Source organism: Pogona vitticeps, chromosome 5 (genome assembly GCF_051106095.1).
Source record: "Pogona vitticeps strain Pit_001003342236 chromosome 5, PviZW2.1, whole genome shotgun sequence".
Taxonomy (NCBI): domain Eukaryota; kingdom Metazoa; phylum Chordata; class Lepidosauria; order Squamata; family Agamidae; genus Pogona; species Pogona vitticeps.
This window is the reverse complement of record NC_135787.1, coordinates 2,275,561-2,299,366: the sequence shown is the minus strand read 5'-3', so window position 1 is coordinate 2,299,366 and position 23,806 is coordinate 2,275,561. Positions and strand designations below refer to the sequence as shown.

Sequence of the window (23,806 nt, the reverse complement as noted above, 5' to 3'; positions counted from 1 at the left end):
TGAAGTAACTTACAGAAAGCCAGCTTTTGTCCTGAGGGAATCTATGATTAGGGTTATTAGAATGAGCCTGTTCTCAGGGTTTATGAGTCCCCGCTCTCTCTCTTAGCCTTGCAGGCTGGAACGGTGGAAGGCTAATAATAATGGCTCGAGATTTTTTTCAGAGCACTCCTCCCGCCCCCGCCAATCCTTCCGGCCTCTTTCGCGTTGCCTGTCTCTTTTGTACGTGTTCATTTGAAAAGATTATATTCTTTTTTTGTGATCGCTGCTTGCTGAACACCACTTTGCCTGTTACATGAGCGTTGAATGACCCCTCTCCTTAGGGGTCCGATTTAGTTTTTCTTCTGAATTATGTGGAATGATGGCATAAGACCAAAAAAAGTCTCTCTTTTCTCTCTCCCCCCCCCCCCAGTTTTGCCCCTTTATAGTTTTCCAGCTCACATAAAGGAGGAATAAGTTTGCTTGATGGTTGAAAACCAGGCGGCTTGGGGGGGTTCCCTGCTTGTGCGGAGCAGGGCATTGAACTGGGAATTGTTAGGTTTGGCTTCAGGCTGAAAACTGGGGTGGTGGGGAGGGAATAGGATGTGCTACATATTTGGGGATCTGCCTCTAGGTCAGAATTGGGAACCTCCCAATTCTGTGGGGCTGAGCCCAGCCCTTACGGGGTTCTTATATGGCCCTCTGGAGCTTCCCAAATAACGACACCCCCATCCCCTTTCTACAAGGGTCATCGGGAATGGCTTCCTAGCTTCTCGCTAGGCTCATTCCTGTTCTAGGACATTGAAACATTTTTCTTTAATTTTCATTACTGGCCGCGAGAGAGCTTTAGTGCCAGTTGTGGTCTAGTGGAAAGAGTGACTAGGACTTAGAAGATCTGAGTTCAAATCTCCGCTTGGCATGGAAACTCACTAGGGGGAACCTATTCCTTAAATACATCACAGATTATTAAAAAAACCCGATTAGGCTCACCATGAGGAGGCAACTTAACAGGATATAACTGCAGAGAGAGCTTTCAGCTAAAATATTGTGTGTTTGTGTGTGTGTGACAGAGTGTGTGTATGTGTGTGATTCCATCCCCTTTTCTCCTTAGCCCTGCCTATCCTTGGAAGACAAAACCCTTTGATATTCCATTCAGAATTCCATTTCTCAGCCTTGCTGTGGGTCCCGATCCAGTCCCTGTTCTACCTTCATGGCAGGATGGTTGCTTGCTAAAACCTACAGAGAACAGGGGTGGGGTGGGGTGGGGGAACCGTCATTTCCTAAAACAGAAAGGATACTGTTTAAGGTCGACAGGGTAGATGGAAGAACCAAGCACATCTGGCGGCTGATGTGGGAATTGCCATTCAACCCACCTGGCCGGCGACCAACGGGAGAAAGCTGCATTTTCTTACCCTTAAACACCCCCTCCCAAATAATCACTCTTATGGCTTTCAAACTGACATGAGATGGGCTGCTGCAGAATACATGGCCTAGTAATAGAAAACAGCAGGGAGACGTCGGCCGGCCTTGAGCCGTTCTTGGTACCAAGCAATATATTGTGAGCCGCCCTGAGTAGGCTCCTATCTAGAAGGGCAGGATAAAAATCAAAGAAATTAATGAATGAATGAATGAACGAACAAATGAATGAATAAAGAAACAAACAAACAAACAAACAAACAAACAAATAAATAAATAAAGTACCGTAAGTCCTAGGAAAGCTGGCTCTGATCTGTGGTCTTAGACATGAGGTGGGGAGGAAAGGGTGGAAATTCTGCTTCTGTCTTGGGGGGGGGGTTTGGTGTGTGTCAAGACATCATGCTGGAGACACCAAACAACAACAACAAATGGCTGTCTTGGCACCCAAGAGCAATAATCTAGCCCAGCCCTTCCCAACTCTGGGTAACCCAGATGGTTCTTGGACTGAAACTCCCAGAAGCCTTCACCAGTCGCTGGGTTGGCCAGGATTTCTGGGAGTTGTAGTCCAAGAACCTCTGGGTGACCCAGAGTTGGCAAGCACTGATCTAGTAGATGATTTTCCCCCCTCTTCTTTGCTTTTAAAAAACAAACATTTTTCCATCTAGGGATGCATCAGTTTTGAAAATTAACTTTTTGGGTTAAAATTCCCACCAACCGCAAACCAGCATTTCTGAGGCTCCGGCTAGCTTTGTTTTCAGGAGGGACGCTGTCCCTGTTTCTACAATCTCGTTCCCCCCCCCCCCAATAGCATTGAAGAAGATGGGGAAGCTGGCATCGGTTGGCATGCTATATTTACCCCTTACAAGTTGCAGCTGTGTCACAGATTGCCTCTTAAAGTAGATGCAGCCCTAGAGTGTATGTGTGCGTGTGTCATTTAAACCTCCTTACAAAAGCCTTTTCAGCTCTGCTTTGTTCTGTTTTTGCCTGGTTTGCTTGGCTTTGCTGCTCAGCCTTGGGGGGAGAAAATACGTCTCTGGATCAGAAAGAGCCGGCTGATTGTCAAAAACGACACGAGAGATGGCTCTTGCACTCCTGCTTTACCTCTATGCTCTATGCACAGCAATGTGCCTCAGTGGCACCCTCTTTTTTTCTGCAATGGGGTGGTCTGAGTAAAACAAAAAAAGGAGGGGGGAGAATCTTGTGTGTGTGTGTGTGTGTGTGTGTGTGTGTGTGTGTGTGTGTGTGTGTGTGTGTGTGTGTGTGTGTGTGTGTGTGTGTGTGTGTGTGTGTGTGTGTGTGTGCTTGGTTTAAAGAAAAATCCAGTCCCTTCAAAAGCAGAAGTCTTAAGAATGTTTTTCTCCCCCCCCCAAGCAGAAGTGGGTGTCTAGACATTGCTGTTTCCACATGGAGGGGCCCGGCATGGCTCCCCCCCAGAGAGCCGTGGGGTTGAGAAGACAATAGCCATCCAAGAATGTCCTCCTCAAGAGTCAATTTGAATTCTCTTCCCTTTTGACTCCTTCAAGAGCACCAAGGATGGACCACCGTCTAGGTGGTTTCAGCGAGCCAGTTCCCGATGCTCTCTTACCAGTGGATCGGTGCCTTTCAGGCTTCAGTCCCGCTTCCCTTCTGGAGGAAATTCAGTTATCTCTTCAATTAGCTTGCTTTTATGAGCACTTTCCTTCTGTAGGGAATTCAGGGACGACAGAGAGGACGGATGGGTTTAATTTGCTGCCCTCTGATTTGGGGCAGGGAGCGTGACTCAGGGTGGAAGTCTGAAGAGCAGGCAGGCAGGCTGATTTAGCAAGTGGACGATGTGCCGATTTGTGTTTTTTGGACAACCGCTCCCCTATTGGCATTGGGGGGGGAGGAGAAGATCTGGTGCTGGAGTCCAAAAATGCCCCTCTCTGCCTCTCTCTCTCTCCTGAAAAGTCCTCAGTGCCCTTTCCATGTCTTCAGTCTTAGTAGAGACAAGGGGACGTCAGAGGCTGCCTTACACCAGGTGTGGGCGGAGTGTGCGCCTCCAGGTGTTCGCGGACTGCACTTTCCAGCATCCTTTGCCACCCGATGGGGTGATGACCGCTGGACTTGGAATGGCAACTCAGCAGCATCTAGAGATCCATTGCAGCAGGAAAGCGGGTCTTTGAGACCATGGGGCCAAGGGAGAGCTTCTGATCCTAATGGGTCACCCGAAGAGCATCAGCAGCCACGAGGTTGAGCAGGGGCAGGCCATTTAGGGCCCTGCGGCTCACGTGTCTGGACAGACGCTCCCTGTTTCCCTCACCTGGGGCCTGAAAGATCCACAATACCTGGAACAGCTCGCTTTGATTTTGGGGGTTAGGTTCTCCAGATGATCCTTGATGGATCCTTGGCTGTGTGAGAAAACCCATTAATGGCGCATCTGTGAATTGCATTGAGGTGCGTGGCTGGTTTCCCATGGTCCTGCAATTTTAGATGAGCCCTCTCCGTCTGCATCGCCCTCTCCGTCTGCATCGCCCTCTCCGTCTGCATTGTGCTTTGCACTTGTTCAATTGACGGCTCGGTGAGGTGGAGCGTTTTGCACACCAGGGAGCTGAGAGAGTGGGAGTGGCTTCCAAGGATGAGGCGGAGGTCAGGCGGCCCCTGAACTCGGCTCTCTCTGCCGCAGGCACGCTGATCCCTGCGGGGCAGCATTTCCCAGTGGGAGTGGTGCATCATCCTTCTGTTGTTTTAGGAAAGGGAGGGTTCACCCACCTTCCTTCCAGATGGCTGCTTCCTTCATGAGGCCAGTCGCAGAAGACGCTTCCTGACTGCCATCTGTCCGGCCAGCTGCGGCCAGCTCAAATAGCACTTTTTTGCCGATTGCACTGGGAGTCTTTTCCGTTCCCTTGTCAGGGAACAGCTGATGATTTTGCCCTTGCTAAAAAATCCTTGCAAAATCAGACAAAGTGCTTCTAGGAAAGCAAGCAGAAGGGCCGGCAGGTAGGAAGAACCTTCCTCTCTAAGCTGGGTACGCAGTTCTGCACTTGGCTTCAGAAAGATCAGGCAGGCGGTCTTTTGATTTCATCCCTCAAACTGCTGTGCCATTTCGTTCACCAGAGGGCAGGTTTGGTCCCCGGTCTCCACTTGCAAAGGGGAGCCAGTGAACCCTAAAATATGGACGTGGAAATCAGCTGCGTTTGTGAAAGATGAGATCCACAGTGAGACCTCCGTGGGAGTCGCTCCCATCCTGTCTCTTCTCCGCTCTTCTCCTGACCGCCTGCTCCTTTGCCTTTCTTTCTCCTGTGCCCCCCCCCCCGAGGCCCGGAGGGTCTTTGTGGGGCTGGTTGGGCAACCCCAAACTCATCCCGTTGCTTCCTCTTTTCTCTCACGTTTGGGTCTTGCTGCTTTTCCCTCTCTTGCTGACGGCTCTTTCTCACGTACTGTTGCCTCCCTTTGGAGGAGACGAGTCCTCTGTCGCTTTGTTTCTCTTGTGTGTGTGTGTGTGTAGTTTTAAGAAGGGTTTCTTTAGGGCTTTTGGGGTGTCGGGAAATACAAAGGAGGAACCTGAAAGAGTTTCCCACGTAAAATGAAAGGGCTGTGTGCCAAAAATACAGAAACAGGAGAGGCGCCGCTGAAAGAACCTGAAAGGAAAGACACAGGGAAAGGGTCCCGTTGTGTCTCCCTTGTTCTTCCGTGTTCTGTACCCTCTAAGAGGAGATTTCTGGAGAGACAACTTTTGCTCTCTTTGCACCCTTGTAACGTGTGAACCGGAAGGGGACAAGGAGGGCCCGGAGGCCTTAGCAATGGTGGGAGCAGCAGAGATTGGTCCCAAGGCTGGTTTTTTTTTGGGGGGGGAGGGGGTGTGCGAGCCCTTTTCTGGAGCAAATAGGGCTGGAGGCCTGTGGTTCTCTTATTCTCGTGATCAAGGGAACCCAGCCTTTTTCTTCTTCGCTTCCGAGCGCATGTACTGTTTTCTGTCGACTTCAACAAGCGTTTCTGCATTTGCAAGAAGGACTGTGCACAAAGAGTGCAATTTCAACCAATCTTCTGACAGCTGGTGCTTTGTTTCATGGAGTTTTAAGAAGGAGAAGCCGGTGGGCGGGCGGAGCAGGCAGCGTCTTCTGGAACGATCGATAAATCCTTCTATTCCCTCGAGTGTCCGAAGGCTGGACCTTTTCCGAAGGAAGGGGCGCAAGCTTTGGGCAGAGGCATTTTGCCCAGATCCCGATGGGAAGAAAGCTTCTCTTTGTCTCATGGGGGAATGCAAGGAATCACATGGGGAGCCGAAGATTTCCTTGTCAAGGTTTCTCCTTGTGTTAAGACGGCCTGTGTCAATAAGGAATGAGACCTTCAGTGAGCATTCCTCATGTCTGTCTGCCATTCATTCATTCATTCATTCATTCATTCATTCATTCATTCATTCATTCATTCATTCATTCATTCATTCATTCATTCATTCATTCATTCATTCATTCATTCATTCATTCATTTATTTATTGCAATCTCTGGATTTCCAGCAACTGGTCTGTGTTTCTTTCTCGGCCATCCCACTTTTCCTCACCTCAACCACTCTGGACAGAGGGGAGGCTGATGACTGGCGGTGGTGATGAGGCATCATCTTTTTCAGCCTGCTTGAAAGTCACCCGTCGACAGCCCCAAAATTCAGGAATCGAGCAGCTGTGCCATGTCTGTTTTCGACGTGCCTCGTTTGCAAAAGCCGGAGAAGGACGGCTGTCCTCCGAAGACCCTTCCTTGCCAGCTCAGGGAAGGATCCCCGGCCTCTCTCTCTCTCTCTCTCTCTCTCTCTCTGCCTGGGGCTTTGGGGAGCTGTTTCAAGAGAGCGAGAGGCCTCAAGGCCTCTTACGGCCCCCACAGTGGGATGATTGATCAGGGGGCCCGCATCTTGCAGTGGCATCTCATCACCCTACTATCCGCTTCCATTTTCCCCACCACGCATGCAGCTTGTATCTGACCTTGTGTTTTATGAGCAGACGGTTGCCTTTGATGGCAGGGAAGGAACAGCATTGGAACCGTGTTAACCTGGCACCCTTCAGAATGATCTCACGACAGGGACCCGTAACCCGCAGGCAGTGTGACCGTTGGGTGGCTGGGGATGATGTGAGATGTATTCAGTCACGTCTGGGGGACACCTGGTTGGGAAAGCTGAAACCTTCCTCAGCTCTTCCTCTCTCGTAAATTCCAAGTAGACCATCCTCCCTGTTCTGTCAAGCCTCATGGGTTATGTAGTGGAATTTGGTTCAGCAGGGCTTATTTAGAAGAGGAAGGTTGTGCTCCTGGAGAGACTAGTCTCTCGAATAAGCAACTGCAAGGAAGTTTTCCTTAGTTTGGGAGAACATCCAGTAAGCAGGAGAATCAAAAAGAGAATGGTTACCATTTGGAGCAGGACCCTGGCCGCAAGGGACAGACGTTGCCCACGTAAGGTTGACAAAAGATCCCCAGGTTCTGAAGCTTGCCACGGCTACCGTCCACCACCTGCCTTCCCTCGTACTTACCTACGTCTCTCTCCCCACCCAGTGTATGTATCTCTTCCTTCTTTTTAACAAAACGGTTAAGAACGGTGACCATTGCAACCAATCATGGCTGAAATCCAGTAGTAAGTTGTGACTAGAGTAGGCCCATTGAATCAATGGAACTTACAGAGGGGTTGTTGACTCACCCAATCTCCACTGGTTCAGTGGACCTCCTTCAGTTGCTGCCTATTCCTTATCTCAGCCGCTGTAGCCCTGGGTTCTTGCGGGATAACAACGCTGCTGCAGAACAGTGGGCTTTTAAATATATACATATATTATTTTCAGCATACACTTGCTTCGTGATTTCTATGGGTTTTATGGTGCTGTTTTTATCCAATAGTTCGCCCATAGAGTTTCAGCCATAGGGTGTCTCCCAGGTGAATGAATTAGAGAAAAGCAGAGTTGGGAAAATTTGCACCCAATATCCTGATAGCACCCAAATCTGCCTCCCAAATTTTTTGTTGGTTTGTTTGATTTTAATGCTGTTTAATTGGTTCAGAGTCTCCTTGTTCCCTTCAGGAGGCGAGGAAGACAATTTTGAGTGGGCCTGGTATGGCTTCTCCCCATAATTTGAACAAACAAACAAACAAACAAACTTGTTTTGTCCCCTGATGTCAATGGACTCCTTCCTTCTTTTTTTTCTTTCCTTCTTTCCACCTGTAAAAAAGAAAAATATTTGGGGAGTGTGCTGGGCCGGGCGATGGGTCTGACGTGGGCCCGTGTGGACCTGGGGCCTCCGAGAGCGACACCCTTTGGATGGACGGGAATGGCTTCCTTCCTGCTTGCTGTAAATCCTCTGGTTCTCCACCTCCGACGGAACGCACATTTCTATTCCCTTTGAGCCCAACGTGATGTCTCATGGTCCTTCCCCACTTGCGTGGCTGTGTAGGGATAGCGGGAGTCCATCCCCCCCCCCCCCGTGCACGCCTGCCTGGAAGGAAAATGCATCCCCTTGGATGAGCTTCCAGAAATGAAGAAGAGCACGTGCTGCCGAAACTCGAGATCTTTCACCCTTGGAGAGAGCTCTGCTTGGCCTCACACCTGGTTTGACTCTCTCTCTCTCTCTCTCTCTCTCTCTCTCTCTCTCTCTCTCTCTCTCTCTCTCTCTCTCTCTCTCGGGTCTAGGTTACAGCATCAAGTGTGAGTACACGGCCCACAAGGAGGGGGTCTTGCACGAGGAGATGGTTCTTTGCAGCGAATCCAGTGCCGGCGCTTCCATCAAGGTTGTCGTCCAAGCCCGGGTGATGGGTAAGAGCCTTGCTTCCTCTGTTGGTGTTTCAGAGGCTGGGGAGGTCCTGGAAAGCCCCCACCCCACCCCGGAGAACGCTGCTAGCAGGTGGAGGTGGCTGACGAGACAAGGAGCCATCGTGGGGGGAGACCCGCGGCTCGGGCCCAACCAGGTTTTTCTCCTTTATCCCTTCCTGTCCCTTCTCTTGGGTGGAGCGATCTTTTCTAGTTCCTCCTCCTGCGTCCCTCTTCTTCTAAAATGTGTATGCAGCGTTTGGAACCTTTTCGCCCCGTATTGGCCAAGGAGAGCCTATTTTGAAACCAGAGAGGACCACTTGCAGGGAGGGAGCGGGCGGGTTCAGCTGCCAGATTGTCCAGGGGTGCCCATGGAGCCCTTGCGTCCTGGATGCTTTGCCTACCCCCTCCTCCAGGAAAGCCCCTTCGCTTTCTTGCCCCGAACGGTGCCCCTTAGTCGCCCCTTTGCTTCTTTGCTCCTGCCTCTTTGGGTTTGGGCCACTTCCCTTGTAGGATTCTGCCCTGTCCCTTCTGTGCCGTTTCCAGGCACGTTTCAATCCCCTCGTCAGCCAGGCCCCACGCCACACACCTTGCAGCCACCCCGGGCCTCTGAGTCTCGCAGTTTGCGTCTGTGCCTGAATTAATATCCGGCTTTTGTGAAAGGTCTTTGGTAGCCAGGAAATTAAACCCAGGGGCCCGGACGCCTCAGGGAAGCATCTCTGGGGTTAATGAGCTGGAGCGAAAAGGCAACTGCGATAAGCAGGCCAAAGGCTGCCCTTGGAAGATCAAGGCCACGATTGGGAGAGAAGCCAGGGGTGTGGCAAAGGTGTGCAATCAAAGAATAAAGGAAATTGCAAAGCAGAGTTCCTGGCTGGGGCCATTAATAAATGTCATAATCACAGCCTCCCAGGCGGCGGCAGCTCCAACCAGCCCCCCTCTGTCTGTCTGGAGTTAACAAACCCCATCGCCCCCTTTGCCGGAAAGGCTAACGGCCACGTAGGCTGGGCTGGAAGGAGCTGATGTGAGACCCATCTGGAAGATGGCCATTACGGGGGGGGGGGGGGAGTCTAAGAACCTAAGAGGAGCCCTGTGCTGGATCCGGCCAGGGGCTCCTCTCGTCCAGCTCCCTGGATCTCCCTGTGGCCCCCACCCGAGGCCTTGAGGAGCCCACGAGAGATGACGAGAGACTTGTCTCCTGATCCCCCTCTTCCCCTGCCTCTGCCCTTTGGAGGTCCCTTCCTTCGAAGCTTGGAGACGATACCTCCCCATCATGGCTGGTAACCGGCGATGGACTTTTCCTCCAGGAGAGAGGATAAAATGGAGCAGGGGAGGATGAATGGTGGTGTTGCCGCCAGTTTCCGCTCTGACTACTGTACTTTAAAGAAGCAAATAAAACCATATCTTTTTAAAGACTCCTGTTATCGTGCTTGACCTCCCCCTGCTGTCCTGGCAGGACAAAGTTCCAAATAGAGTACGTAGTCCTAGAACGAGCTGGAATTGTTAGCATGTATACATTACTGAAACAGCAACGTCTACATTGGCTTGGGCACGTCATGAGAATGGCTGATGATCGGATTCCCAAAGATCTGTATGGAGAATGAGTGCAGGGAAAGCGCCCCAGAGGGAGACCGCAGCTGCGATACAAGGAGATCTGCAAGCGGGATCTGAAGGCCTTAGGAATGGACCTCAACAGATGGGAAACCTTGACCTCCTAGCGTTCAGCCTGGAGGCAGGTGGTGCATCACGGCCTCTCCCAATTTGAAGAGACCCTTGTCCAGCAGGCCGAGGCAAAGAGGCAGTCCCGAAACTAGCAAAATCAGGGACTGGACATGGAACAGACTGTATTTGTCCTCTGTGTGGAAGGGATGGTCATTCTCAAATTCGCCTTCTCAGTCACACTAGACGCTGTTCCAAGTCCTCCATACAGAGCACGTGATCATCGTCTCGAGACGGAAGGATGCCTAATCTGCCCCTGCTGTACCGTTTTAAACGTGTGTCCTTTGCCACTTTAATGGTTTTGAATGTACTTTGATTGTTACAGAAAGGCAGGGTTATATGACTTCATTAAGCTTTTACCTAAATGTTGGTTTATCTGTATTTCTTTTAAGAACTTTATAAGCTGCCTTGAGCCCTATCTTAGTGAAAAGGCTGGGTATGTATCCTAATGCTAATGACAGCTCTCATATGCTCTTCTTGTCTTGCAGACCGCCACCACGGCACGCCAATGTTGCTGGAGGGTGTGAAATGCGTGGGTGCAGAACTGGAGTACGACTCGGAGCAAAGTGAATGGCAGGGTTTTGACTAGTGGAGGTGAAGCCCTCTGCGTGCTCGGCAAACCTTGGTGCCTTTCGAGGGTTTTATATACATATACAAATATATACATCTATTTTCCCGGTTAAGCTTGAAATTAAAAAAAAAACAGAGAGAGAGAGAGAGAGAAAACCCTCCATCTCAAGTCTTCACTGGCTGCCGTATGCAGAGCGCGCTTGTTTTGTGGCGCCCGCGTGGCGCTCGTTCTTGTGGGGCTGGGTGCTACGCAAGCTTGATTCCTGCCCCCCCTCCCCGCTCACTGCCCACAACGGCAAGAACCACAGAATTTAAGGTGTTGTGGGAAAAAGTCTAGCTTCCCATTATCTCATCAAGCTTGAGAAGCAGTCCGTGTGACGGGCTTTGTCGGCGACTACGACACAGGGGAGCATAATTATTCCTTGAGTTCAGTTGCGTGTTTTCCTCTGGTTTCATGCAGTTCGATTGTCTGCGTAAAGTTTTCGCAGCTGGTGTTTGTAAGGAAGATGAAATGATGCCGAGGCGAGGGTTTCTCTACCTTGGCTGTCGTCTTCCCTGTTGTTCGGAGTTTGACCGGCAAGGAAGAACTGCTCTGAAGTTTGTAAAGAAAGAAAAAAAAAAGACATTCACATTTCAGCTCTTTTTTTTTTTTGCAGAGCAGATCAGCCGTTAAGTTGTGAAGGTCTGGTCGCTGGAGGCCACTGCCTGCAAAGAGCCAGCCGTCCTTGATCAGAAAAGGCCATTGAGCGTTAAAAGGCTGATCCAAGGCAAAGCAATCCGTATTGATCCACCTGCTCGTAAGAGCAAACTATTGGGTTGTAATGTTGCTGTTAACCAGCTTTGGTGAAACCTGATGGCCTCTAGATGGGTTGGGACTACAAATCCCATCAACCCGAGCCAGCAGGGCCAGTGGCTGTTCCGGACGATGAGGAGGACAGAAGGTAGTCCTCTAACGTGCCCGGAGGCCACTGGGTTAGGGGAGGCTCTTCTAGATGGTGAGCTAGGATTAGCGTGTAGCCCCTGTCAATAGGTGGGTGATTATGGAGCCGTTTTTACATGGTCACTCGGTCCATGATGGGGGTGGGGAGTTTCTTCTGTCTTCTGTCCCCCCTCCTCTGGCTTTCCCATCGGAACTGGAGTGTGCTCAGGGTTGAAGCTGCGGTTTTGCAGAAGTTCTTCCCGATCCGTGAGGATCGCGGTCTTCGCGGAAACGATTCTGGCAATCCTTCTTTGCCCCCAGGATGCTTCAACCTGCAACGTTCCCCCCCCCCCGTCCAAAACGACACCTTAGGGAAGCCTGGGAGGGGTTTTCCTGGGGAAGACGAAACCTCCGCTGCCTTCTAAGAGACGGGTGGGTGAGCTCTCGTGTTGCACGCCATACGGTGTCTTTAAAAATTCCCTTTGGGTTAGGAAATAGTTATTGCTGCTTTTCTTCTTGCTGCTGCCATTTAATGTAATTGTTATTATTTTTCTTTTTTTTTTAAAAAAAAAAAGCATTCCCATCGTTAAGACTTAGACCCTCAGTTCCTCAGTTGGCCGAAATCCAAAACATGCAGTCGGTCGCTTTGCTCCGTGGATTGACTTAATACCTGGCTTACCTACTTTTCAGAATAAGAGGAAAGGCGGGCCCTTTATCACTTTGGGTCTAGCAGGTGTGTGTGTGTGTGTGTGTGTGTGTGTGTGTGTGTGTGTGTGTGTGTGTGTGTGTGTGTGTGTGTGTGTGTGTGTGTGTGTGAGAGAGAGAGAGAGAGAGAGTGAGAGAGAGAGAAAGAGAGAGAGAGAGAGCGAGAGAGCGAGAGAGCGAGAGAGAGAGAGAGAGAAACTTTTATTTTCTACATGCTTACACACAATTCCCATGGAGAATGGGCCAGCATGGGTTATTAATCCTGGTTAATCCCCCTTTTTTTAAACTTTCTGTTAAGTTTTGTTTTATTTTATGAGCAGGTACCTTTTAATGGGATACCCAGGGTGGTGTAGTGGATCGAGCGACGGATTAAGACCATCAAATCTCCACTCAGCTGTGGAAACTCACTGGGTGTGTGTGTGTGCAACTGATAAAGCCCCATTAGGGTGATTAGAAGACAGCTTGTGACTTCACAACATGTCCCGACAACATTTTAACACACACACGCACACACACACACGGGTGTTCCCCCGACTCTACGCAGTGGCCTTGCTGACTGTTTCGCCACCTCGTCGGCCCATCCCAGGAGGCCAGGCCTCAAGTTACAAGCAGAGCCTGGAAAAGTTACTTTTGGGGACTACCGTTCCCAGAACGTTTCTGCTAGTCCTGCTGGGATTTGTCAGAACTGGGAGTTCAGTGAAAGGATGATGGTCTCTCTCTTGTGGATGGCTGCCAGCACGCTGGACTAGATTTTTCAGTCTTAAGAGGCCCTTGGGGCACCATGATGATGCCATGCCAGATGGACCAGTCGCTGGCATTGGGGTGGGGTGGCCGTTTAGAGGACTCAGAGCCAGGAGCGTGGCCTCTTCTCTCGCGCCACGGCAGAGCCGAGAGTCGCTTCCATGGAGTCCTAGAATCATGGATTGGGAAGGAGGGGGGGCTCTGCAGTCCTCCGGGTCCAAACCCCTGCTCGAGGCAGGAACCCCCCCCCCAAATCCAGCCCCTTGAGATCTGCCCCCCCCCCGGGAGGGTATCTCAGTCCCTCCTTGATGTTGACCAAGGAGAAGATGGACATGTTAGTGCTGAAGAGTTTGATGCACAAAGCCCGAGGTTGCTCCCTCACACACACACACACCCAGAAGCCACCCTGAGGTCTCAAAGGCTGCCTGTTTTCTCTCTTTTTATTGCTCTTGTCTGTTGATTTTTTTAAAAAAATACTCATGGAACACAGATCAGGAACGGGATCGACTTACGAATGAAACCAATGTTTTTATGTGCCTCTATATAACCACAGACCCATCTACAGAGAGAGATATATGTACATATATGTTTATGTCTATCTTAAAAGAAGCTGTGTTTGGGTTTGTTTTTTTGTTTTTGTTTTTTAAAGCAAATGAGGGAATCAATAAATTCCAGTTGGGGAAAAAAAAGGCTGCTCAGCTTTTCTGTGTCGATTTGGTGCGTCCGCCGGGCCGTTTGGGGAGCCCGCCTCTCCTCTTCTCACTTCCTACCCAACATGGCCTTGGGATTTGGGTTGGGGGTTCTGGGAGTTGTAGTGCACAAAAGTAACTTCCTGGAGGGCAGGGGTAAAGCTGCAGGGCTGATGGACGCCCATAATGTGTTCATGGCCTCTTGAGTTACAAGCGTCCACCATCATATGAGCTCCTGTGCTGCCCCCTAGAGGCAGTTCTGAGCATCTGGAGGAAGCTTCTACTTACTGGTTGAGTCCTGTGGCTACTGGCCTTCTTTGCTCACTTTTGCTGTGGGGCTGAAAAAGGCACCTTCTCCACCACTTCTCTCTCTCTCTCTGTGTCAAATGGGATTGGCCGGCTAGCACAGGAGCCACCAGCAAGCTCCTCCTTGGGACTCCCTTCCTGGCCAGCAAAATCATTCATAGAACTTATCAAACGGGAAGGGACCCTCAAGGGTCATCTGGTCAGACTGTCTGCCGAAGCAGGGAATGCGCAGCTGAAGCATCCCTTCGCAGTGGCACCACCTGGCCTCCGGTTTAAAACCTCTCACAAAGGAGATTACACCTTCTGAGTCCACCTGTGTGCCTTCCCCCTCCCCCCAATAAGCATATTATTATGGAGACCCAGCGGGGAATCAAGCACCCAGCTTCTGGCTTCATAGCAAGAGACCCAAGCCACTGTTCTAGGAATTTATGAAGACCCTTTCTCTGGAGTCAAGCGCTTAGGAGTTCATCTAGGCCAGTCTTGTCCACTCTGACCCCAACCAGAATCCTCCCTTCGCCCTGCTGGGAGAGGCCGAGGAAATGGCCCGGTGGCCACCCGTCCAACGACTAACCAGGCCTGGCCCAGCTTGGCGTCCGAAAATGGGCGAGACCAGACATGTCCACCGTGGTCTGTGGGGGCATGTTGTCCCCATGAGACGGCCTTCCCTACAAACACAGAGTTACAGGCCCCCTTTTAACAGGGAGGGCTCCATCATGGCTTGAGTTTTATCTGGAGAGCCAGGCGGCTTCTGCGGGTACAGCAGACTCTGGGAAGAGAAATGCTATGGAAGAGCGGAACGGGCTCCTTTGGAGTGTGGTGGGCTTCCCTTCATTGGGGGGGTCACCGAGCAGAGTGACCTTGGGCATCCCTTCCACCTCTGTTAAGAGCTGGTTGGCCTTCAACATGGTGGCTTGGCTGGGTCTAATCCTTCCTCTGCCAGGAAAGGAAGTCAAGCAGTTCTGCATTTTGTTTTATTTTTATTTTATTTTTTAGTGGATAGCATATTGGCTAAAAAAAAAAGCATTACAAAGTCCACGTATCATGTTAACAATGTGCAGAAAGAGCTGACACAAAATATAGAAAAATAAAGATTTGGAACTCCAGAAATCTATATACAAACAGGGAGAGAACAGGGAAGAAGGGCACAGAAGACTGATTTGCAGAATCAAATCACGGTGTGGATATAGAGACCAAAACACAGTTTGGTGGGAGGAAGAAGTGGGGCATAAAGAAAGTGTTAACTGAGATTTCATGGGCTAGAGGGAGCAGCGGTGGACCACTTTTCTGGTTGGTTGGTTGGATGAGTGATCCCTCTAAAAGGCAGTTTAATCCCAACAAGACTGGTGGTGGTGGCCCACCGATTCAGGGCCATATAAGCCGGGGGAAAGAACCCTGCCTTTGCACCTCGGCAGAAGAAGCTGGGAAACACCATCGCCTGCTCCACAAAACGTGGCCCCAGGTGGGAGCACGGAGTGAACAGGTGAAACGCAAGTCATGTCCTTTGGGAATGACGTTGCTCTCGGTGACCGAGAGTCCCTGCGCCGATCTGGGTGTGCCCCCATGGGCATCTTCCTGGCCCCTGGGTTCTCTTCCATGCCTTCTCTTGGCCAAGGGAATAGGATGTACCATTGGGGCTAAAGCCAACAGAAAATTAAGCCTCTCTTGGGATGCAAGACTCAGTTTCTTGGCCTAAGCTCTGGAGCTGGGCCTTAGGAATAGGGCTGGAAGGATGCGGGGCCCCTCCCGGAGAAAGGCAGGTGATGGACGGTGGGGAGCAGATCTATTCCGCTACAGTCGCCTCACTCCACTGCCCTGTTCCAGGTGGCTCTTGGTCTGCAGTGAATTCCCATCCGTGCTCTAGAGACTAGGAAAACCAGGCTGGCCGGCCCTTGACTTGGTGGAAGAACCTGTGGCTTCAACTGGAAGGGTCCGCGTGGTCTCTGGAAGTCCCCTCCACTGATGGGTCAGAGTCCCTTAAGGACTCTCAGCCTTATAGCAAGGGATGGCCCAAGGACTCCCACATCCCACCCCGGGAGCTGTTCCGGCAGCCTCCTGCACCTCCTTTTCCTCCCCTTGGCTCCATGCCTCTAGTGTGATTTGGCTGGCCAAGCCTGCTCCTTGTTCCTGATCTGCTTGGCTACTGCATGTGGACAGTAGCCCCATTTTTGCCAAGAGAAGGTAGAGGGAAAGTGTCTTGGAGTGTGAAGCAGGTTCTCTCTCTCTCTCGTTTTTCTTTTTTTTCTTTTTCTTTTTCTTTTTTTTGACTACAGTTCCAAGAATCCACCATGAGAGATATCCATGGGGAGTGCTAGTAAAAGAGTCATCCACATTTTCCCAACTGTTGCAAGCTTGCTTCCCCCTGGTTGAGCCCATTCCTGGTCTCTGCGTTGTGCTCATGGAAAGGCGGAGGGTGACTTCCGAGCAGCCAGCTGATCGAGTGGATCCCTTATTTGCAAGTAGATCCCAAGCAGGTGGGAGAGGGAATTCTGAGGAAGGGGACGACGGAGTTCTCCCGTCATTGTGGAGCATTTCCACAACGTCAATCCAAATCGGTGACCTGCCACAGAGGCGGAGTTGTGCCGACTCCCAGACCAGCCAGCCAGGCAACAAGATCCTAGGGTTGCCTCTTCGATGATCCAGCCCCTTGTTGCTCTTTTGATCTGTGGATCATCGCTTTGAGGGCGCCATTGCTCCTTTTCAGGGCCTGGAAACTACTTTAAAGTTCAAAAGGAACAGGGCGTAAAGAGAGGGAGTTGCTCTGAGGGACAAATGCACCCAACTCAGACGACGGCACCTCCCTGCTCCTTTTCAGAGGACTTGCCTCCCGCAATTCATTCACGTCTGCGTTCTGACGTCAAGGCCTTTTGGGATGGTTCCCTCCCACCCCCACCCCCACCCCCACCCCCACCCCCACCCGGGTCGTGCTGCAGCCTCCTTAACTCTGACGTGAAATATTTCTCTTTGCTTCGTTGGGATTCGAACTGTGCAATCCCATAAACCATCGCTTGGGCCTTTCCTTAAAGTTCTGAGAGGCAAGCTGTCGGCTGAGGTCCGGTGGGTATCGTGAGTGGCTGCACCGTGGCAATGAGCCACGGTAAAAAGCCATACGGGCTCAAGTAAGAGTTAAACGAGATGTTATTTTTGGGAGGCGGCGGGGGACTACAATTCCCAGAAGCCACAAGCTGTGCTGGCTGGGGATTCTGGACATTGTAGTCCCCCAACAGCTCGCTCATTCTTCGGCGGGCCGTGCAATCTGTGCCTGTCTTTAGCCACTGCCCCTGGTTTTGATTTCTATCCATGTCTAACCTGACTTAGCTCATGGGTTGCAAAAGAGGGCAGAGGGAGGGGCTCAGCGGCTCCTTCTCCCCCCCCCCCCCCCGAAGCTGAAAGTCATCCCATTTTCCAGGACATCAGTTGGAAAGGAAATCGATGGAAGCCCTCACGGTTTTTGAAGTCTGGACATCCATGGCGGTCACCTTGATCTCCGTATCGCCAAACTGCATGCTGGCCCGGATCTCTCGCCGGCCCTTTTTGGGAGACTGGGACGCATCCAGCTCCTCCAGGTCCAGGCTGATGGTGCCGCATTTCCTCACCCCGGGATCAGTGATGTAGACCACGTCATCCGTGGCACAGCAGTAGATGTTGATGATGATCTTGCGCTGCCCCGCCCGGGCTGGGCAGTAGCTCCGTTGCACCACCTCCCCCAAGGCCACGGACTGGTCCACGGAGACAAACTTCTCAAAGATGTCTGTGCACCAGTTCTTCCCTTCCTTGACCAGGAGCTTCTCCTTCGGGTGTTTGCCCTCCACAAACCTGTTCAGCACCCCGACCCCGTAGGTCAGGGGGGAGCGCCTCACTCGGACGATGGTGGGGTCAAGGCCAAAGAGCACGGCCCCCTTCAGGATGGTCAGCCCCACGTCCTGCGGGATGATGACGCGGCAAAGGCTGCTGAAACTGGACTGGACGGCGTGCTGCAGCATCGCTGACTCGGCAAATCCTCCCACCAGGAAGAGGAACTTGATGCCTTTAACTTCTGGCTTCCTCATGAGGTCCTCTGTGGGGCAAGAGGGTCGGGAAGCAAGTTAGAGGGAGATGCATCACCCGGGCGGGCGAGAGGCCAGAGAAGTTGCAGCACAGTTGGAAATTCATGTGCTGGCTCAAAAAATGGCCTCTGAAATAAAGTCGGGTCTTCTCCTCCCCATCACAACCTCCCTATGCGGTATGCCCACACCATAGGGGAGTTCTGAACAAACCTTATCTGTAGGGAGGACGTAAACCTTCCATTTAACTTGAGCAATTAGTGCAGGGAAATCGTCCCAGAGGGAGACCCCAGCTGCCATACAAGGAGATCTGCAAGCCGGATCTGAAGGCCTTAGGAATAGACCTCAACAGATGGGAAATTTTGACGTCTTGAATTGGCCTTCTCAACCACACTAGACGCTGTTCCAAGTCCTCCATTCAGAGCACATGACCAGAGTCTCTCTCTCTGCCTACTAACTTGAGCATCATTGCATGAGGCCATTGGGAGATTCACGGGCAAAGATTCAAGATTCAGTCTTTGCCAACTCCAGTTTCATAGACACCAGACTGAAAACCTAGCCGCCAGTGACTCCTCTGAAAGTGGAGCTGTGACCACCATGTCAGCCATCCAAAAGGCACCAGGACAGAATCCTGGCCTCTTTTTGGCCGGCCTGCATGCAGACGGTCAGCTTTCTAGCCCAAGCTGAGGGCATGCCCCCATGGCAAGGGTTCTTTTCAGAGGACTTGCCTCCTCTGAAAAGCATAGTTTGGGGGTGGATGAAACAACACCCACCCACCCCCACCCCCTGCAAAGAGGCTCTTCTGGGTCAGAGTGCTGAACTCTGAAGACAGACTCACCAATGTGGCGGATGATCTGGCTGATGGTGGGCTGGAAGAGCTCCTTCATGGCCTCCGGCGACATCCTCAGCATCCCCTGGGAGGACCACTTGACCAAGTTCACGCTGGAGTGATGGAGATGGGCGGGAGGGGCACACGGGGGGGAGTGTGGAGGTTGGAGAGAGAAGACTGTGAATGTGGACAGCCGCTGGAGTTCTGTGATTATTTTTTTAAAATTGTAACTAAAACACAGCCATGCCTTAACACCCGCGTGTGAGTGGCAAAAGGGAAGGCAGGGAGGCGCTGCTTAAGCTGATCCCCTCCTGTTTTGATTCCCATGAAAAACTATACTCTGGGCCTTTGCACTTGGAAATGAAGGCCCGTCAAATCTTAGCCCCCCCCTCTCTCTGTTGCTTTATTACAGTTGCATTACCTATTGTGTGCAATGTTTATATCAGAAAATATCTTAGAAATCATCTTCTCAGTTAAAGAAATATTCAACAATGAAAAAGAGGAGAGCTCCAGGATTATAAATGCCATGTTGGTATGGCACCCTAGGAGATCAAGAAGACACAGAGGTTGCTCCTCAGATAATGCTCAAGGTTTTTTTTTAATTATTGCATGTTTAAGGCTAAATCCATTTCGTAGTCCTCCTTAGCACAGACATGTTGAATCAACCTGAAACAAATACATTTAGTAAAATCCCATTTATTCAAGGATCTCTACTCTAGCTAGGACTAACAACTGGATTTAGCTTAAACCTCTAACCTGCCTGAGTAAAAATAAAATAGAACAGACCCGTTAATGCAATCACAGAGGAAGGCGAAGCCCAAGGATATCAAGCTCAGGTGACAAAGCTGCCAGTATACCTGCTGCGCTTGAGCGCCGTCTCCACATTCTGCCCTCGGTGCTTCCGGTAGAAGTCAATGAAAGAGAAGGGGAGGGAGATGTTCAGGTGGTTTGCACGGTGGGGTGCAGCCGTCCGCTTCCGGGCCTCAAAAGCAATGGTCAGATCAACCCAAGCCGCCGGGCGCTTGGCTTTGAACGTGGCAATGAAGTCCTCACCAAAGATCTGGCCGAGCAGTTTCTCAAAGGCGAGGTCTACACCCACAGCCCCATACGGCCCTCCTGGAAGACAGCATCAGAAGGGGAGAGGAGGGCATCAGACAGGGTCACACCATGCGCCCCCCCCCCGGGAGCCCTGCACCGAGCAGAAGAGATCTCCCAGTGTATTTCTGGCCTTTAGCTTCTATTGTCCTATCCGGTAAGACGATTACCTACCACAAGCAGGGCCTTTTCTAGGGTGGCCCCTTAGCTTAGGAATATGTTTCCCAAGAAACATGTTTCGCTCCCTCTGGAGGTTCTTTTTGGAAATGTTCTAAGGGCACTTTATTCCAGCAGGCATTTGGAAGTTCGTTTAATAGTTTTATTGTTGCGTGTATCTGATGTTACAAAGTTCACAGTGTTTTTATTGCTCTTGTTTCTGTGTGCGTTTCCTACTGGGAGCACACTTTGAAACAAGAGGCTGTTTAAGAAATACATTTGCTTAATCCACAAATGCTATCAGTAAATACACACTTTCATGGGGATTGTGAGTTTTTGAGTGTAAGCAGAACGTCGCACAGGTATGACGTAAAAAGAAGAGATCGTAAACTCCTGGTCTGTAGGGCAAGTTTGAACGGACACCTAGTATGGACACTGCAGAAGGCAGGTACTGCCAGTGCCTGGAAGCTGTTGTGCAACTTAAACTATGTTTGCAGTTCTGGAACACCGCATCCAAAAGACTTTCCTGGTTTCTTTCGGTTTAGAGCCATGCATGCGAATTCAACCTCTGTCACCAGATGGTGCTCGAACATAAAAAGTGTTGAGAATGAAGCTCCTAGCAAGGGCAGAGGGAAAGCTGGAAAGGGGGGCGGGGGGGGGGGTTTCAGAGAACTCCTTTTCAACTAGGTGTATTTTTGATAGGGGGTGGAGAGGAGGGAAAACTTAGGATATTCTGTGGACTGACTTTTTTCCCCTCTCCCCCTTTCTTTTTAAGTTGCAAAACTGGATAAGCTTTGGAGAAATGCAGTCTGCACCGCACAAGTTGAAGGGATTGGTAACATTATTTCAGAGATACTGGCTCTTAAGGGCAGAAAACAGGTATTACAAATAGAGCATGGTTAGATGTGTGAAATGGTTAATAATTCTATGAAAGCCCTCCCGAGGCGCTTCTCTCACTTTTCAGAGTTTGCAAGATAACCGTAGTTTGTCTGCTGAGTGGTCTTTCAGGATTGAAGCGGGGGGGTGGGGGGTGGGGTCCCTTTGACACCTGAATCTGCAAATCAGGACGACTGGCCCAGGAACCTCCATCTCTGCCCTTCGGCCCCCCCCCCCAACGCGAGGAGAGGTGAATGTCTGGGGTTGCCAACCTAGCTCGCCCAACGCCGTCTTCTTTTTCTTCTTCTTGTGCTGTTGCTGCTGCTACAAAGGGGGCCATCTTTCAATGCCAACTCCCTGTCCTCGAGGGAGGGACGTTGTTGTGGCCTTCCATGAGGCTGGGCTGCAACTCCCGCCCGTCCTGGCGAGGGATGATGGCAGTTGGAGTCTGCACTTATTTCTAACTATCCCACTCCACCTGAAAAGGCCCAAAGGTGGCCCAAGCTGTCAGCCGCCATCTGCACAGCCCATGTCCCCTGCTTGCGCCTCCTCCCGATCCAGTTTTTTTCCCCCTGCTCCCGCAAAGGCCACCATCCCTTCCCCATGACACCCATCCTTGTTTGCTGGTTTCCCAGCTGGTTCTCTCTCCCTCTCTCTCCCTCTGTCTCTCCACACCATCCTCAAGCCCGACCAATTCTTAGAGGCTTAAGATCAGACCTACAGGATCTGCAAGCGGGATCTGAAGATCTTAGGAATGGACCTCAACAGATGGGAAACCCTGACCTCTGAGCGTTCAGCCTGGAGGCAGGTGATGCATCACGGCCTCTCCCAATTTGAAGAGACCCTTGTCCAGCAGGCCGAGGCACAGAGGCCGTCCCAAAAAGCAGCAAAATCGGGGAGCTGGACAGGGGACAGATTGTATTGGTCTTCAGTGCAGGAGGGATGGTCACTCTCGAACTGGCCAGCCTCCAGAATGGAAGAAGCAGCAGGAAGCTGGGACTTCAGCAGCGCGCAGGGGTCGGGGTGGGGTGGGGGTCTCACCTGATGCTTTGTAGAGTTCCTTGAGGGTCCCCTGGGGCTGCTCAATCTGGTGCACGGTGAGATCCACGGTCCCTCCTCCACAGTCGGCCACGATGTAGCGGTCGCCTGCGGAGCCGAAGGCAGGAGACAACAGAACCGTGCTTAAAAACGAGGGACACCGGATGGCCACTGCACCCAAACATGACACGAGGGGCCCGACCCAAAGGGTGTTGCCCTGGTTTCCCATGGAAAGCAAGCTGCACATTTTGGGTGTCACTGAAGGACAGCCAGGGGCCAGCGATTTAGCCTGCCCTTGTCGCATCTTTAGCACCAAGAATGTCTTCCCCCCCAAAAAAATGATGAGGGCTGGAAGGGTTAAGCCTTTTCCTGTCCCCCCCCCAGGATAGATACCCCACCAATGCCATGGGGCAAAATTCAGCTTCCAGGCTTTGGGGGTGGGCGGGCGGTGAACGAATTCCATATATGGAGCAGAAGGAACATGTTAAAGTCTTCCTTTCCCATCATCTGCCTTCTTTGCAGGCCAAACCTACCAGGAAGGAGAGGGAGACAGCCCTGGAAAAAAAACGGATTTTGGGTCCCCCAAAAGGGTGTCGAACGGTGAATTACTTAATTATCTGTCCCGTGTATGCACTGCCAGGGAAATGAAGGCGTGCCTGTGGTATTTATCCAGACAGAAAACGGGCCTGGGTGGGTGTAAGGTGCTCTGTCTCTTAACTGGAATGTGTGTGTGTGCGCGCGCGTGCGTGTGTGTGTGCACGTGTGTGTGTGTGTGTGTGTGTGTGTGTGTGTGTGAGAGAGAGAGAGAGAGAGAGAGAGAGATCTGCCACTCTGCCTCAGGCAACAAAATATCTTGGGCTGCCTTTGCCTTTTGAAGAAAGGTGTGTGTGTGTGTGTGTGTGTGTGTGTGTGTGTGTGTGTGTGTGTGTGTGTGTGTGTGTGTGTGTGTGTGTGTGTGTGTGTTGAGGTGGGGGAAGAACCAGCAAGTGATCTAGTCCTGGATCCCCCCCCCGCCTTTGGCTTTCCATCCCAAGGTTTCCCCTTGATATCTTCCGAACTCTGCAGCTGTTTGAGAAAGAAGTGAAATCTCTCTTTTCTTTTCTTTTCTTTTGTACTTCTTTTCGAAACCAGAATCTTGCATGTTTTGAACACCAAAAAAAGACACTGTATTCCAGGGGGCCCGGAAGCCCGCACGCCTGCTGGGTGTGTGTGTGTGTGAGGGGGGGTGTCTGCCGTGCTTTGGCCCCACAGGCCTCCCGGCCTCCCCTCCCTCCCTCCCTCCCTCCCTCCCTCTTCTTCCCTCCACCCTGTTGTAAGAGCAGCCCTTTCCGTTCTGGGGGGTGGGGTGGAGGACATTGTTCTGTCGCTGGCCCAGAGATGATGAGATGGAGGGCCATTCATCCCTCAAACCTCCTGGGGGGGCTGCCAGCCCAGCCGGGACCTCCACCCCTTTCCCACTCCCGGTTCCTCAGAAAAAAAGGGCAAACACATTTGTCCCTGAAGGGAGGGGCGCCTGCAAAGTCCAGGCCACTAGATTTGGGGGGGGGACACAGGAGGGGGGCAGACTGGGAAGCCAGGACCTTGGATGGAGGCCAGGTGTCCTGTTGCCTTCCTTGCTGTTCCCCATCCATGAGGGGCAGGGCTGGGAAAAGTGACCTCTGGGACTCTGATTCCCAGGATCTCCAGAGTTCTGCCATTCAAGACGCAGGAGGAAATGCATCAAGTGGTGTTCATTCCAGTGGGTGAGGGCAAGATGCCTGTGCGTGGGGGTAGGGGGTTTTCCTTCTGTGTAAGCTGAAGGCACGCCCATGCATGGAAGGCATGGGATCATGACCACCGTGTGTCAATCCTTCTGTTCCATGGAGCATCTGTGTGCATTCCCCCCCAGGTGCCAGTCCTGCTCCATGGATTGGAGTGGGAGGCGAGGTGGGGGGGGGGGGAAACAGCCGACACCAGGAAACATTTTCTTTCCCCTTCCCACATCAGAGGAGCATAACAACTCT

At 51.5% G+C, this 23,806-nt stretch overlaps 2 protein-coding genes across 3 annotated transcripts in view; one reads left to right on the top strand and one right to left on the bottom strand.

Annotated features, from left to right (window-relative positions):
* ADISSP (adipose secreted signaling protein) overlaps positions 1-13,463 on the top strand; it is an 86,403-nt gene extending 72,940 nt beyond the window's left edge. For both annotated transcript variants that reach the window (XM_020795219.3, XM_020795220.3), the window contains exons 5-6: positions 8,007-8,129; positions 10,328-13,463. In XM_020795219.3, the coding sequence (XP_020650878.1) occupies positions 8,007-8,129; positions 10,328-10,428 (224 nt within the window). In that variant the 3' untranslated portion in view covers positions 10,429-13,463. The remainder of the gene's footprint in view (positions 1-8,006; positions 8,130-10,327) is intronic.
* A 3,381-nt stretch (positions 13,464-16,844) lies between these two features.
* The window catches only part of HSPA12B (heat shock protein family A (Hsp70) member 12B), a 43,531-nt gene continuing 36,569 nt past the window's right edge, over positions 16,845-23,806 (bottom strand). Inside the window, exons 10-13 of the mRNA XM_020795216.3 lie at positions 21,807-21,911; positions 19,496-19,754; positions 18,648-18,751; positions 16,845-17,823 (exon numbers count right to left, since the gene is read on the bottom strand). Of these exons, the coding sequence (XP_020650875.2) occupies positions 17,180-17,823; positions 18,648-18,751; positions 19,496-19,754; positions 21,807-21,911 (1,112 nt within the window). The 3' untranslated portion in view covers positions 16,845-17,179. The remainder of the gene's footprint in view (positions 17,824-18,647; positions 18,752-19,495; positions 19,755-21,806; positions 21,912-23,806) is intronic.